Source organism: Halichoerus grypus, chromosome 10, assembly GCF_964656455.1.
Source record: "Halichoerus grypus chromosome 10, mHalGry1.hap1.1, whole genome shotgun sequence".
Classification (NCBI taxonomy): Eukaryota; Metazoa; Chordata; class Mammalia; order Carnivora; family Phocidae; genus Halichoerus; species Halichoerus grypus.
The window spans coordinates 36,348,631-36,361,853 of record NC_135721.1 but is presented as its reverse complement, the minus strand read 5'-3'; the positions used below and the strand labels follow the sequence as shown (position 1 = coordinate 36,361,853).

Sequence of the window (13,223 nt, the reverse complement as noted above, 5' to 3'; positions counted from 1 at the left end):
ATACACTGTTTGAGCTGACAAATGATTATAAAAATTTAAATGAAAAATACAAAACAGGGGCACCTCGGTGGCTAAGATGGTTAAGCATCTGCCTTTGACTCAGGTCATGATCCCAGAGTCTTGGGATAGAGCCCTGCATAGGGCTCCCTGCTCGGCGGGGAGCCTGCTTCTCCCTGTCCTTCTACTGCTCCCCCTGCTTGTGCTCTCTTGCTCTGTCAAATAAATAAAATCTTAAAAAAAAAAATACAAAACAGAAAAATAGAAATTATGTCATGATTCTAACTTTATTCATTTATTTGGCATTCTAACATTCATAACACTACACATAATAACTTCTAAAGAATATTTTCAATTATTTAATCCCATGAATCTTTCAAGAAAAAATCCTATTTGAGAATTCACATTTTTTTTTTTTTTAATTTATTTATTTGACAGAGAGAGAGAGAGCGAGAGAGGGAACACAAGCCGGGGGAGTGGGAGAGGGAGAAGCAGGCTTCCCGTGGAGCAGGGAGCCTGATGCGGGCCTCGATTCCAGGACCCCAGGATCATGACCTGAGCCGAAGGCAGACGCTTAACGACTGAGCCACCCAGGCGCCCGAGAATTCACATCTTTTGTAGATGAATTAAAAACAGAATGTTAGCTTTGTTACCTCCAAATTTCATGAGAAAAAAACTCTAAAGTTATGTGTAATGTAATCAATCATCTTTGCTCCAGATATTTTAAAAAAAATTATAAAGGAAAATGTTAGAGGAAAAAAAAGTTCCCCCAACTATCTTGTGTTCCACTAATCTCATTTGAAGGTGACCCTCTACTCAGTACCAATAATGTGCATTGTAGCAATTATAGCAGTAATTTAGCAATAGGCAGTGTTGAGAAATTATTACTTCACGTCCTATTTTTAAAAATAGACCACTAAAATTTCTAATAATAAATTATAATAACTTGAGGGATATTTCAGATTTATTCACGTATTCCAGAAATTTAATCTATGATGATGATATTAACTTTAGTCTAAGATTTGGTCAAATATTGGTTTTCACACTTGGATATCTGTAATTTTTTAAAAATGTATGTTTGGTACGATATGTATATACAGCCAAAATATGTATGAATTTCTTACATAAATGCATTATTCACTTCCATTTTTGTTTGCTTACATAAAACATAATTTTAAAATAGACTCCTATGTATGCCAAGGATGTAGAAAAGAAATCAACCCACAAGCTCCTTTATGAGCCAAAGAGTAGCCTTTGTAAAGAACTCAAACCCCACACACAAAGAACCAGTGATCTAATATTTTATCGTCAACTGCCAGTCATCAAGAAAAATTCAAGCAAAAGAGGTGTTGGCTCTTTTGATCTCTATGCATCTTCAATAAATTCTCCTAATAGGTTAAAACCCGTATACAATAGAAGAATTCTTGTTTTCCATAGCTAAAAATATGCAGACGTAGCTAGATTTAACTGATTTCATACTCTTTTAAAAATATGTGAAAATTAGTATTCTTTATACATTCAATTTTTAATTGTTTTAGGATTTAGAAAAACTGTCATATAAGATGAATTTATAATAAAGTAGGCTGAAATTGCCTGGGATCAAGTAATATCCAAAAGAAAAAAAAAAAAAACAACAACCCTGGGGCACCTGGGTGGCTCAGTTGTTAAGCGTCTGCCTTCGGCTCAGGTCATGATCCCAGGGTCCTGGGACTGAGCCCCATATCGGCCTCCCTGCTCGGCGGGAAGCCTGCTTCTCCCTCTCCCACTCCCCCTGCTTGTGTTCCCTCTCTCTCTGTGTCTCTGTCAAATAAATAAATAAAATCTTTAAAAAAAAAAAAAAGAAAGAAAGAAAAAAACCCAAACCCTCTTATGGATCCAATATCCCAATCCAGCATCTGGTGTCAGATTTACTACCATCATGAGGCAACGGTGGCAAGGGAAAGAGTATGAAATCAAATGCTATGAGACATAGACTGTGGTAAATAGTTATTTACCCTCTAAATCTGTTTCCTAAACTATAAAGTGAAGATATTGATAACTGTTCTGTCTACATGAATCAAATGAATTAAAGTATGTGAATTATAAATAGCAATATATGTAAAATATTGAGTATCACTAGTTCTAAATCTAGGTTCTTTTGTTCTATCACTTTTAAAAATACATTGTTAATGATTTTCACATGGTTTTATAATTTTAATGATAGATTAACTTAGGATTCCCTTTAAACACTCCTTGGGACTTGCTTTGGTTATTTGCCACTCAAAAATGTGGGTATGACTTATGAAAGCTGAAGTATTACAAGAGTTCATTTGAAGTAGTAATGTTAAGCCATGAACTCACATTAAAAACAACGCAAAGCATGGGGTGCCTGGGTGGCTTAGTCGGTTAAGTGTATGACTCCATCTCAGCTCAGATCTTGGTCTCAGGGTTATGAGTTCAAGCCCTGAATTGGGCCCCACACTGGGTGTGGAGCCTACTCAAAAAAAAAAAAAAAAAAAGGAGAGGGCAAAAGAAAATAAATATAAAGCTATTTTACATTAGAGGAAGGTTGTTCTTTGCCAAGAGTAATAATAATCTGCTGAAACGGCTTTTGCAAAGGTCATCCAATGACAGCTATCTGGGTTGGTACATGGCATCAGCAGTCAAGCAACACCTTCCAGGACCCAAACACCTCAAAAAAGATACTAGAAATAGTATCTCCTCAGAACAGTATCACCTCAGAAAGTTCAACCATAAAATCAAAATAAGATGAATAAGACGAGGAAGTCAGATACACATGACCAAGTAAAAGATGACTAAGTTTAAGATATTAACATGCAATGAAAAGAAATGTACCTATCAGAAAGTAGGGCTGATTAGCGAAAGAAATGATGAAGAAGGAAAGGTAGAGAGACAAATGTGGCCAGTGCCCATGTAAGCACTGCCCAGGAGAGGGGATATCCTGTAAGGCTGATGCAAGTAACTGCTTGGCAGATACATTATGAAGATGGAAATATCACTTTATCAGAGCCTGACGCCATTTAAAATTCCAGTCATTTACAATCAACTCCCTCATTCTAATCCCATGCTCCTGTTCATTAGGCAATTTTTGATAATTTTGTTTTCCATATAACATTCTACATGGAGAGAATACCCTCCCTGATGCAAATATCTAATCCTCATTTTACATGACTGAATTGGTATTCTGATATACACACACACACACACACATTCTCTTGTGTTAGGGATGTCTATCCTCGAATAAAAATGCAGGCTCTAGAATCAGATTACTTGAATTCCCCCTGATGTACTCTGCGACCTTGGGAAATTCATCAATCTCTTAGTGTCTATTTCCTCATTTGTAAAATGAGGGCTGCTGCGTAGGGCTGTCATGAAGATTAAATGCAATAATTCATGTAAAGCACTTAAAACAGCAGCATGTAAATGTAAGCCACTGTTATTACTTTTTAGCATGAATTAACATCTTCACGTCTGATCAGCTCTGAGGCTGATCTTTTTCCGAATCTGAAAAACTGAAGCAAGGCCACTGGGGGCACTGATGCACAAAAGAATACTGGGACAGCCCTAGACTGACTGGAGGCTTGACCTGGTAAATTCAAGGCCACCCATCTCTGTTTTTGGAAACCAGATCACCCACCTGTCCAGGTGAAAACCTGACTTCATCGCATAACAAAGGGCCACAAATTCAAATGCCTACATGATCAGGCAAGTCACCTAATGAGCAGACATCAGGTGCTGAGTTTGCAAAGAAAGTATCAGTGAAAAGACTGGGGGATAAAGAACACAAGTCAAGTCTAACGGCATTCAAACGTAAATATTTTTAAACATCCTGTCAGGCAAACTATAATATGGACAGATTTTAGGTGTGAAGGCCAGCTGCTTGCAAGCCCTGAAGCACTCTTTCATTCATGCTTTTACCGGCCCTAATTTAGGATATCCTGTGGCCAATTTCCAACCCTTTCCTTTATCTGCTCTGTGATCATCCCTTCTTTGGAAACTTTCTCCTCCCTTGGCTTCCAGAAAACTTCTGTCTTCCTTACTGTCTACTACACATACCTGGGTGATCTCATCATTTTGACTAACATCTTTGCTAAAAACTCTCAGATCTTTATCTCCAGTTCTATCAACTCTAAGAAATATCTCATGAATTTTTGCCTTTTGTCTGCTTTCTTATTGCCAATGCTTTTGATCAGGTCCTTATTACCCAATTTCTAGTCTTTTACAGTAGCTCTGACTCATTCCTTTCTTTCATATGCCATATCCATCAGCAAATCCTATTGGTTCTATCTCCAAACCATATCCAAAATCCAACCATTTTCTCCTCACTGACCTAAAACCATCATCACTTGTCACTTAAATTACCATAAGCAACTTCCTTTTTACCATTCCTTTACCACAGCATGACCCTGCTCCTCCTCTGTTCAAACCCTCCAGTGGCTCCTTTACCACTCAGAGTGAAACCCAAGTTCTTTAAAATGGCTTTACAAGGCCCTACACAATCGCCCCTGTTGCCCATCTAACTTCATCTCTTACTTCTCTCCCCCTTGCTCACTGTTTTCTCTAGCCACACTGCTCCCTTGTTCTTTCCTTAATTACACTAGGCTCATTCCGGGTTCTAGGCTTTTTTCACCTTTTGTTCCCTTTATCCAAAATGCTTTTCCCCCAGACATACTGGGCCTGGATTGCTCTCTTATTCCAGGGCTTACTCAAATGTTACCTTTTCAGTTAAATGTTTCCCTAAACACCTATTTAAAATGGAAATACCCTCCCTGTACCCATAGGATACCCCACCTCCCTTTCCACTTTATCAGCATTGAACACATTTGTTTTTCATGTTTATTGTCTCTTTCTCCAAAGAACATGTAAACTCCATTAGGTAAAGGGTTTTTTTCTTTACTGCTGTCTTCCCCAAGTCCAAAACAATATATATTAAATATTAGGTACTTAATATTTGATGAAAATTATTGAAAGTTCCCTAAATTGTCTTCCTTCTACTGCTCTCCCTTTCTGTAGTCTGCCTCCTCCTAGCCCCTAGGTATCATGCCAAAAAATGGCATGATCATGAGTTTGAGCCCCACGTTGGGTACAGAGATTACTTAAGTAAGTAAGTAAGTAAGTAAATAAATAAATAAATAAGCAAACTTTAAAAAAATAACTTCGATGAGCTCTTTACATCATTCAGGGTCAGATCCCTAATTCACTGAAGCCTTTTCCTCATTCCCCAAAATATGTTGTACACGCTTTACATACTAACATTTTTATCATCTCTGAACCCACCATGCCAGTTCGCTTCTTCATGCTTTTCATATATTTGACTCTGCTTGGCCAAACTTTTACTCATCCTTCAGATGTAGCTAATTCCATGATGCCTCCCTGAAGCCCCCATCTATGCCACTACGGCAATCAATTTATACCTTTATTATAGGACTAATGCTATAACTATGTATTTACCAGTCTGTTTCTCCTACTACATTATAAGATCCCAGAGAGCAAGTTCAGTGATATTGTATTCAAATTTGTTTCCCCAGTGCTTAACACTATATACTTGGCACAGAAATCTGCTGAATGAAAATTTAATCAATGAAAATTTAAAGTAAATGAAATAGTTTGTTTACGAAGGGCTAGGAAAAGAAAAATGTCTTAAGAGTCAAAGTGCTTTCCAACATCAAACCTGAACGTGACATATAACTTGAGTTTTTTATATTTGCTAAAGAAAAGCTCATTTTGATAGTTTTAACAATAAATTAGTAGATTCAGGAGAAAATAAACTAATGATAGAATTTAAGTTTTGCAAGATGAAAGAGTTCCAAAGATTGGTTGTACAACAATGTGAAGGTACTTAACACTACTGAACTGTCCACTTACAAATGGTTAAGATGTAAATTTTACATGTGTATTTTACCACAATTAAAAATAATTAGTAGCTTAGTGGGGGGGGGGCATTTGCTCAAGTATACATATTAATTTACAAACCAGGTATTTTATAGAACATTAAGTGAACTCTAACATGAAATAAGGCATTTGCAATTTTTTTAATTAAAATTACTGACTTTAACTAAAGTAGGAGGGGAGAATGAATATCACCTAGTTCAACTACCTTATTTCACAAATAAGAAAAATAATCATGGAAAATAAAAAAATGTTAACTAAGAAGAAAAACCAGGATCAAAACCCAGGTTTTACTGAGAATGCAGAGATCTCTTAATTGTACCACATTACAATCCCAAACAATTTAGAAAGTAAAAGCTAGAACTTATTGTATTCCATCCCCATACAAAGATAATGAAGAGGAAAAATAATACTACAGGCAGGAGTTTGCATACCTAGGCTCTATCTAGCCTCTATCTGTGGGATCTCGTAAACAAGTTACTGAGCACTGTAATACTATACCACCTCATGGGATTAATGTGAGAATCAAATGAAAACCCTGTTACAAATGGAAAGTGTAATCATTGTCTCCATCATCAATCCCTTCAGATTCTCCAGTGTAGTCTCTTAGCAATGTTTTAATCATTATGTGTGGGGGGATACAGAGCAGAGAATACAAACTACTATAATTCTGACTAGTTGGAGTTTTGTTCTTGGTTTACATGAGGAAGGAGAGTGGGGGAGAGGAGGGAAAGAAGGTAGGAAGGTTGTTCATAATGGGCAAAGAAAACCTCTTCCCAAAAGAAAGTATTATACATAGCTCTTATCAATTAAAGACTCTCAGAATCACAAGCTCTTATATTACTCATGTTAAAATTATCATTTTTCCCAGTACAGATCCTGTAAAACTTTTCACTTTCAGCATATTTCAGAAAATTATGTAATAGTTACTTAGGTATATATTTATCTTTCCTACTCTACTGTACGTGTCCAAACAGGGACTCATAGTATTTAGCCTTTAAAAGTTGTTTCTGTATTGTTTTAACTGGGTCAACATCCAGTGAAATATAAAGGTAGGTGGCTGAAGTTTTGCCTAAGAGAACTGGATGAAAGGGAAGAACTGAATGAAAAGACAAGAATTTTATCTCCCTTTGTCCTCCCCCAACTCCTTCTCCACCTCTAATCTTGATTTCTCAGATCCTATGCAGAAGGCCTCTACTAATATTCTATATATCCACAAATTTTTGCATATTGTTACACTAGTAACACGTATAAAAATACCGTGTTTTCACTCCAGGCATGAAAATATTTAAAGAAGAGTACATCAAATCGGTATTTTTTAAAAAAGCAACCTCATTTGGCAAACAAATCTTGTGCAAAATGTTCACCATATAAAACATGTGCAAGAAACTACCATTTTTTAAAAGAAAAAAAAATTGTGCCTTCTGTGAATTTCCATTTCCATTTAAAATCTCATTCTGATGTAAATTATAATAGTAATATCTTAATTTGTATAAATTGTAAATAAAAATCATAGTTGTATAAGTTGTAAATAAAAATCATATATTCAACTTTTTCCCTTGTACTCACAATATGCCTTAACTTTCAAAAACGTTAGAAAAAGGGTATCCCTGAAACAATGCCTACCTCCAAATACCGGAATTCATATATCTTCTCCAATAATTCGTGGAAACTTGTACTACAGTATAGAATAGCTATAATATGGAAGCACCAAATATTTCGGGATTCCACAGACTAGTCCACTTTTCCCCACATTTCTTAAGAAACACCTGGGCAGGCTATTAAAAATAGATTACCACAATCCTCCCCTAGAGATTCTGATTCAGTTGCTCTGGGCAAGACAAAAATCTTTATTCCTTAAAGTGATTTTGATGATTAGCTAAGATTGTAAAACATTAATCTAATACAGTGGTTCTCAATTTGGCACATATCAGAATTACCTGAGGAGCTTTAAAAATTTTTTTAAACCCAGGCTGAAGCTCAGACTGATAGAAATGAAATCAACACTTTTTAAAAAGCTTCCCAGAGGAGGCTGAAAAACACTGACCTTTTAAGAACTTGAAAAATTCTTGTAGAACCCTCTTATCAATAAAGAAACTAGGCTTGCTCAAGTTCACAAAGCTAAGTGGTAGCAAAGCTGTAGCTAGACCATTTCCTGACTCCAATCCACTTTGTTTTCTGATGTAGTTGTTTATTTTCCATATAGGTTGACAAAAAAAATGTGTGAGAAAGTTAAACCATCTTCTTGCCTCAAAAGAATACTGTCATTTAACAACTGAAAAAGTTAAAATGAAGCTTACCTTTTTGTTTCAATAATTGCTAGTAAATGTTTTCTTAGTCCTAATATAAAACAAAAAAGACTAAATATCACTATTATTTAATCTTTAGTTCTTAGTACTAAGCTGTTAATAAATCTTACAAAAACTTCTTTAAAATTTTAACTTCTAATTCAATATTTTAAAATTCCAAATTCTTTCTAAAGTCGGGCATCACAGTTCCTAACTGGCAAAGTTATTTCAATACCTGAATTTGGTGACAAGGTTTCTTCATTACACTGAATACACAATTCTACATATTGAAGCTGCTTTCTGAACAGAGAACACATTTCCTTCTTACATACAAAACAATGAACTTTAGGCTGCATTAGCAAAACCCAGTCATTGGTTTGTCCACAGATATTCAGAGTGGGAAATTCAGAATGGGAAATTTCTCAAAATTTAGTTAACCCATTCCAAGAATTCTGTCATTTTAGTGACAAAATAATGTAAAATAATCATGAAAAATCTGTCAAGTGCAAGCTTATATTGCCATAATTTTTAAGTGTTTTTTACTTTCTAAAAATTACTGTATGTTTAATTGACTTGTCTTCTGGTGATCTACTTTCATCACTAGGATATCAAAGTTGTTGAGATATTTTTAACACTCTCTAGGTTGCCAAATGTTTAGATATTTCAAATTTCAGTGATGTTTGTTATTTCTGCTTGTGGGGTTATAAAAAAAAAAAAAAAGTGTGTGGAATGCTTCATCAAAAGCATATCACATTACTCCACAGGTAAAACTTACGCAATTTGTATCTAGTTTAGAGTACAATGTATACTTTTGATTACTTCTATTTACAAAGGAATAATTGCCAGGTTCCACATTTTTAAATATTCTAAATAAGAATCAGATGCAACAGATTTTATTGCAGTAATTTAATGAACTAAAGCCCTCTCTTTTTGTTTTTACAATCAAGGTAGATAGCAATGTAAATTTAAAAACTAACCAAAACTTAAGTATGCTATTTGCGCTTTTTAAAATATGAAAATACCCCCAAAGCACTAAAAGGAACCAAGAATGTGCCCTTAAAGCAAAAATAAAACATCAGAATCTCCGTTAAGTGTTCGAATTATATACAGTATTTAGAAAATGCAGTTAGAGGGGATAATCACCACGGAGTTTTTACTTCAGGAGAAAGCTGTGCTACACTAAGGTCTGCATAGCCTCAGTCTTTTGTGTTAACATTTTTAATTTGAAACTCTTTCAAATTCTGAGGAGTAAGACTATAAATACATGGCCTTGGGGGGTTGTTTAAAATTTTCCTTAAAAAAAAAAAGTTTATTTTTAGGAGTGTGCTAGGGCAGTAGTCAAATAGAACACCAGCTATTACAAATTCCGGGCTGGTCCCATCTGGAAGTGCACGGCGGGCCCTGGGCTGGGAGAGGCTTCGTTTCCGCCCAGGCTGGACCGCAGCACCGAGCCAGCACGCGGGAGGCGCCGGGCGCAGACCGAGCGGCAGACGGAGCCGCCCGGGGGCGGGGGGCTCGCACGTGCCGGCCGGGGGCGGGGCCGGCCGGAAAGGACCCCGGCGCGGGGAGGCGGGCGCGGCCGGGCCGACCTCCCCCGCGGCCGCCAGCCTGGGCTTTACATAAGGGCGCACGTCATGGAACTGATGGAGCCACACAGAGACGTCTAAGTCATGCAGGAGGCGCGCGGCCCCGGCCCGCTCCCGCCGCCCCAAGACCCCTCCTCTCATCCGACAGAAAGACAGACAAGAAGGGTTCCCGACCTGTCGTGCCCTGCATGTTCAGAGTCTGTCATGTTTGGTCAAGAACGGGGCGGGGCTGGAGGACAGGTCTGCGAGGCCGGCGGCGGCGGGGCGCGGGGAGGACCCCTGCGCCGCCTGCGGGTACCTGCTCCCGGCCGCCGCCGAGAGGTGACGAAGTGGTAAAAACTCACGGTTACTAGTGAGCGACACAGACACAGACTTTCCAGTCTATTAACAACCACGCCAGAGAGATGGGGCTCTAACTGCAAACACTGGGCAACGGCCCCGCGCTGCCGGCGCTGCCGCTTTAGTCTCTATTCGCCGCCGGTGGCTGAGGCTTGGGAGCGGGCGGGCGGGCGGCGTGCAGCGACGCGGGGATTTGGACACTGGCCGTAACGGTGATTTCTCCTCACCAACATGGCGGCACCCGAGACAGGCTGCTCGATAAAATGGCGCCTGCCGCAACACCTAGCCCGGGACTAAAGGGCAGGAGAGATTCCTCCGCGTGCCGCGGCCCTTGCCCGGCCCGCTGGGGCCGAGCGCGTTGGCCATTGGAGGAGGCAGCCCGTCAATCACCCCAAGGGGCGGGTCCCCATTCTTCTCTGTGAAGCGGCGGAGGCGGCAGCCAGCTGGCGGCGCCGGGCGGCGCCTCGGTAGCACTGGGCGGGGGAGGAGGCCTGCGAGCCCCATGCTGTTGATCCGCGCCTCAAGGCCCAGCTCGTGCTGGCTCACTGGGAAACGGGCGGAGGGGTTCGAGACGCACCCTAACAAACGGGCCCCCAAAGCCATTCTGCAGCCTGCTTATTACGGGTGGGGTGATAAGAACACGCGGGTGTAGAGTCTTTTAAAAAATCACCTAGGTCGCTTAAATAATGGGAAAATGTCCTATAAGGTAGCGCCTCTTTTTGTAATGTCTAGTGCTCATAATCGCGTTTTGCAGAAAATAGCTTGGCATGTGACTTTTTCTGATAGTCAATATTAAATTTACCTACCCAGTTATTAAATAATAATAAATTATTAATAAAAGTTAAAAGAAAAATAAATCAGATGTTATTTAGTAAAAACATTAATATTCCATATGTAAAATTACACGAATATTTTATAAATAAAAACTAGCCATCTCATGTCTTTATACTTATAAACCTGACCTTTGGCAATAATTTTTTAACGACAAATCAATGTTTTTGCCTATTTAGTAAATTAGCTTATGACGAAAAGTTCCTTGTTTTGTAATGAAATGATGAACTTGATGGTAAATCAGATATCTAACTTTGTGGTAGTGAATGCATCTGACTAATGCATAAATGCAGTGCATTCAGAAGCAATCGCAATTAGTAAATTAAATTTAAAAATAAAAAAATTAGATATGTACATTGGTAAAGAAATCGCACCTTTTTTTTAAAGTTGAATGCAGCACTCATCTATAGACAATCCTGCAGGCACTTGCCACATTTCGACATGATACATTACTAAACTTTCAAAAAAGCAGATCTATTTTGTCTGGAGTAACAATAATTAGCATTTGGAGTTAGATTAGAATCTCTAGGTCTTTGTCTATTTTAACTATTTTACTTAATTTAGGTCTTACTGTAGCTAATCAGATAGCCCACGTCTCATTCTCCCACACTTAATGACTGAGCCACCCAGGTGCCCCCTCCCTTAATTTTTTTAAAAATAGCTTTATTGATATAAAAGCATATACCTGAGAATTTACACATTTTAAGTGTACAATTTAATGACTTTTAGTAAATTTGCCAAGTAATGCAGCCATCACCAACATTCAGTTTCAGAACATTCCATCCCCCTAAGTGCCTATTTACAATTAATCCTGTCTTGCCACCCATGCCTCAGGCAACCGATAATCTACTTTTTGTCTCTATAGATTTGCCTTTTTGAACATTTCATGTAAATTGAATTATATGTTATTTCATTCTCCCTTTAAAACACCCAGTCACCTCTACACAATCTGAATGGAGTTCAGCCCTTTACCTTCAGTCAATAGTTTCTGAATAAAATCTGTTTTTGCTACTTTAATGTCTGGCTTTGTTTATCTTTGACAATCATTCCCACCCTTAATGCACACAAATATCGTAATCACTATAAAGGTGTCAACAGGGGAAGGAGTGCTACTGGCATCTAGTGGGGAGAGGCCAGGGATGCTGCTAAACATCCTATTATGCACAGGACTGTCAATTACTCAGCCCAAAATGTCAAAATGCTGAGGTTGAAAAACTCTGCTCTTGACAATCAGAACTCAAAGTTCTGGGGATTAGAAGCAAAAATTAAAAAAAAAAAAAAAAAAAAGGGAAGACTTTTACTAGGGTATCACAGGGATAATGAAGGGTCCGCTCCCATTTCCATGGTTTGATTCCCAGGTCCATGAATTCTGGCTATGGGAGAAACAGCACCATATTATTGATTGCTGATTTATAGCATATGTCCACAAAACGTGTACTTTGCATCTAGCTAGTACTGAAACCGGTACTCAAAAAACCATTCCTCCATCTTATTATGTCAGTTGCTTTTGTGTGTGTGGTAAACTATATATGATACAAAATTTGCCATTTTAATCTTTTGAAGTGACAATTCAGTGTCATTAACTACATTCACCCTGCTGTGCAATGATCACTGTCTGCTTCCAAACTTTTTCACTACCCTTAACAGAAACTGTAACCATCAAGCAGTAACTCCCATTTCCCCCTTTCCCAGCACTGAAAGCCTCTAATCTGTCTCTCTGATTTGCCCATTCTAAATACCTCATATAAGCAGAAATACAGCATTTATGTTTTTGAGCCCGGCTCATTTCACTTAGCATACTGTTTTCAAGGTTCATCGTATTGTAGCATGTGTCTGAATTTCATTCCTTTCTATGGCTGAATAATATTCCATTGTATGTATATACATTTGATTTATCCAATACTGGGATGTTTCCACCTATCGGCTCTTATGAATAATGCTGCAATGAATAGGAGTATGCACATATGTGTTTCAATCCCAGTTTTCAATTCTTTGGGGTATATACCTAGGAGTAGAATTGCTGGGTCATATGATAATTCTATGTTTAGGCCAGCTGCTTTATAATGATAGGGGCATCACTTATCTATTGCTACATAGCAAATTATCCCAAAACTTTGTGGTTTAAAACATAAATGAGGGGCGCCTGGGTGGTTCAGGCAGTTAAGCGGCTGCCTTTGGCTCAGGTCATGATCTCAGGGTCCTGGGATCAAGTCCCGCGTTGGGCTCTCTGCTCAGCGGGGAGTCTGCTTCTCCCTGTCTCTCTCCCTCTCCCTCTGTGCTCTCTCTCTCAAAT

General features: G+C 38.5%; 1 protein-coding gene across 6 annotated transcripts in view; it reads right to left on the bottom strand.

The window, feature by feature from the left end:
- The window catches only part of ZC3H6 (zinc finger CCCH-type containing 6), a 68,532-nt gene extending 58,131 nt beyond the window's left edge, over positions 1–10,401 (bottom strand). For 3 of the 6 annotated variants that reach the window (XM_036103829.2, XM_078056304.1, XM_036103832.2), the window contains exons 1-2: positions 9,935–10,319; positions 8,187–8,226 (exon numbers count right to left, since the gene is read on the bottom strand). In XM_036103829.2, the coding sequence (XP_035959722.1) occupies positions 8,187–8,226; positions 9,935–9,950 (56 nt within the window). In that variant the 5' untranslated portion in view covers positions 9,951–10,319. The other 3 variants (XM_036103831.2, XM_078056302.1, XM_078056303.1) reach the window with 2 other exon arrangements.
- Positions 10,402–13,223: the final 2,822 nt, after the last annotated feature.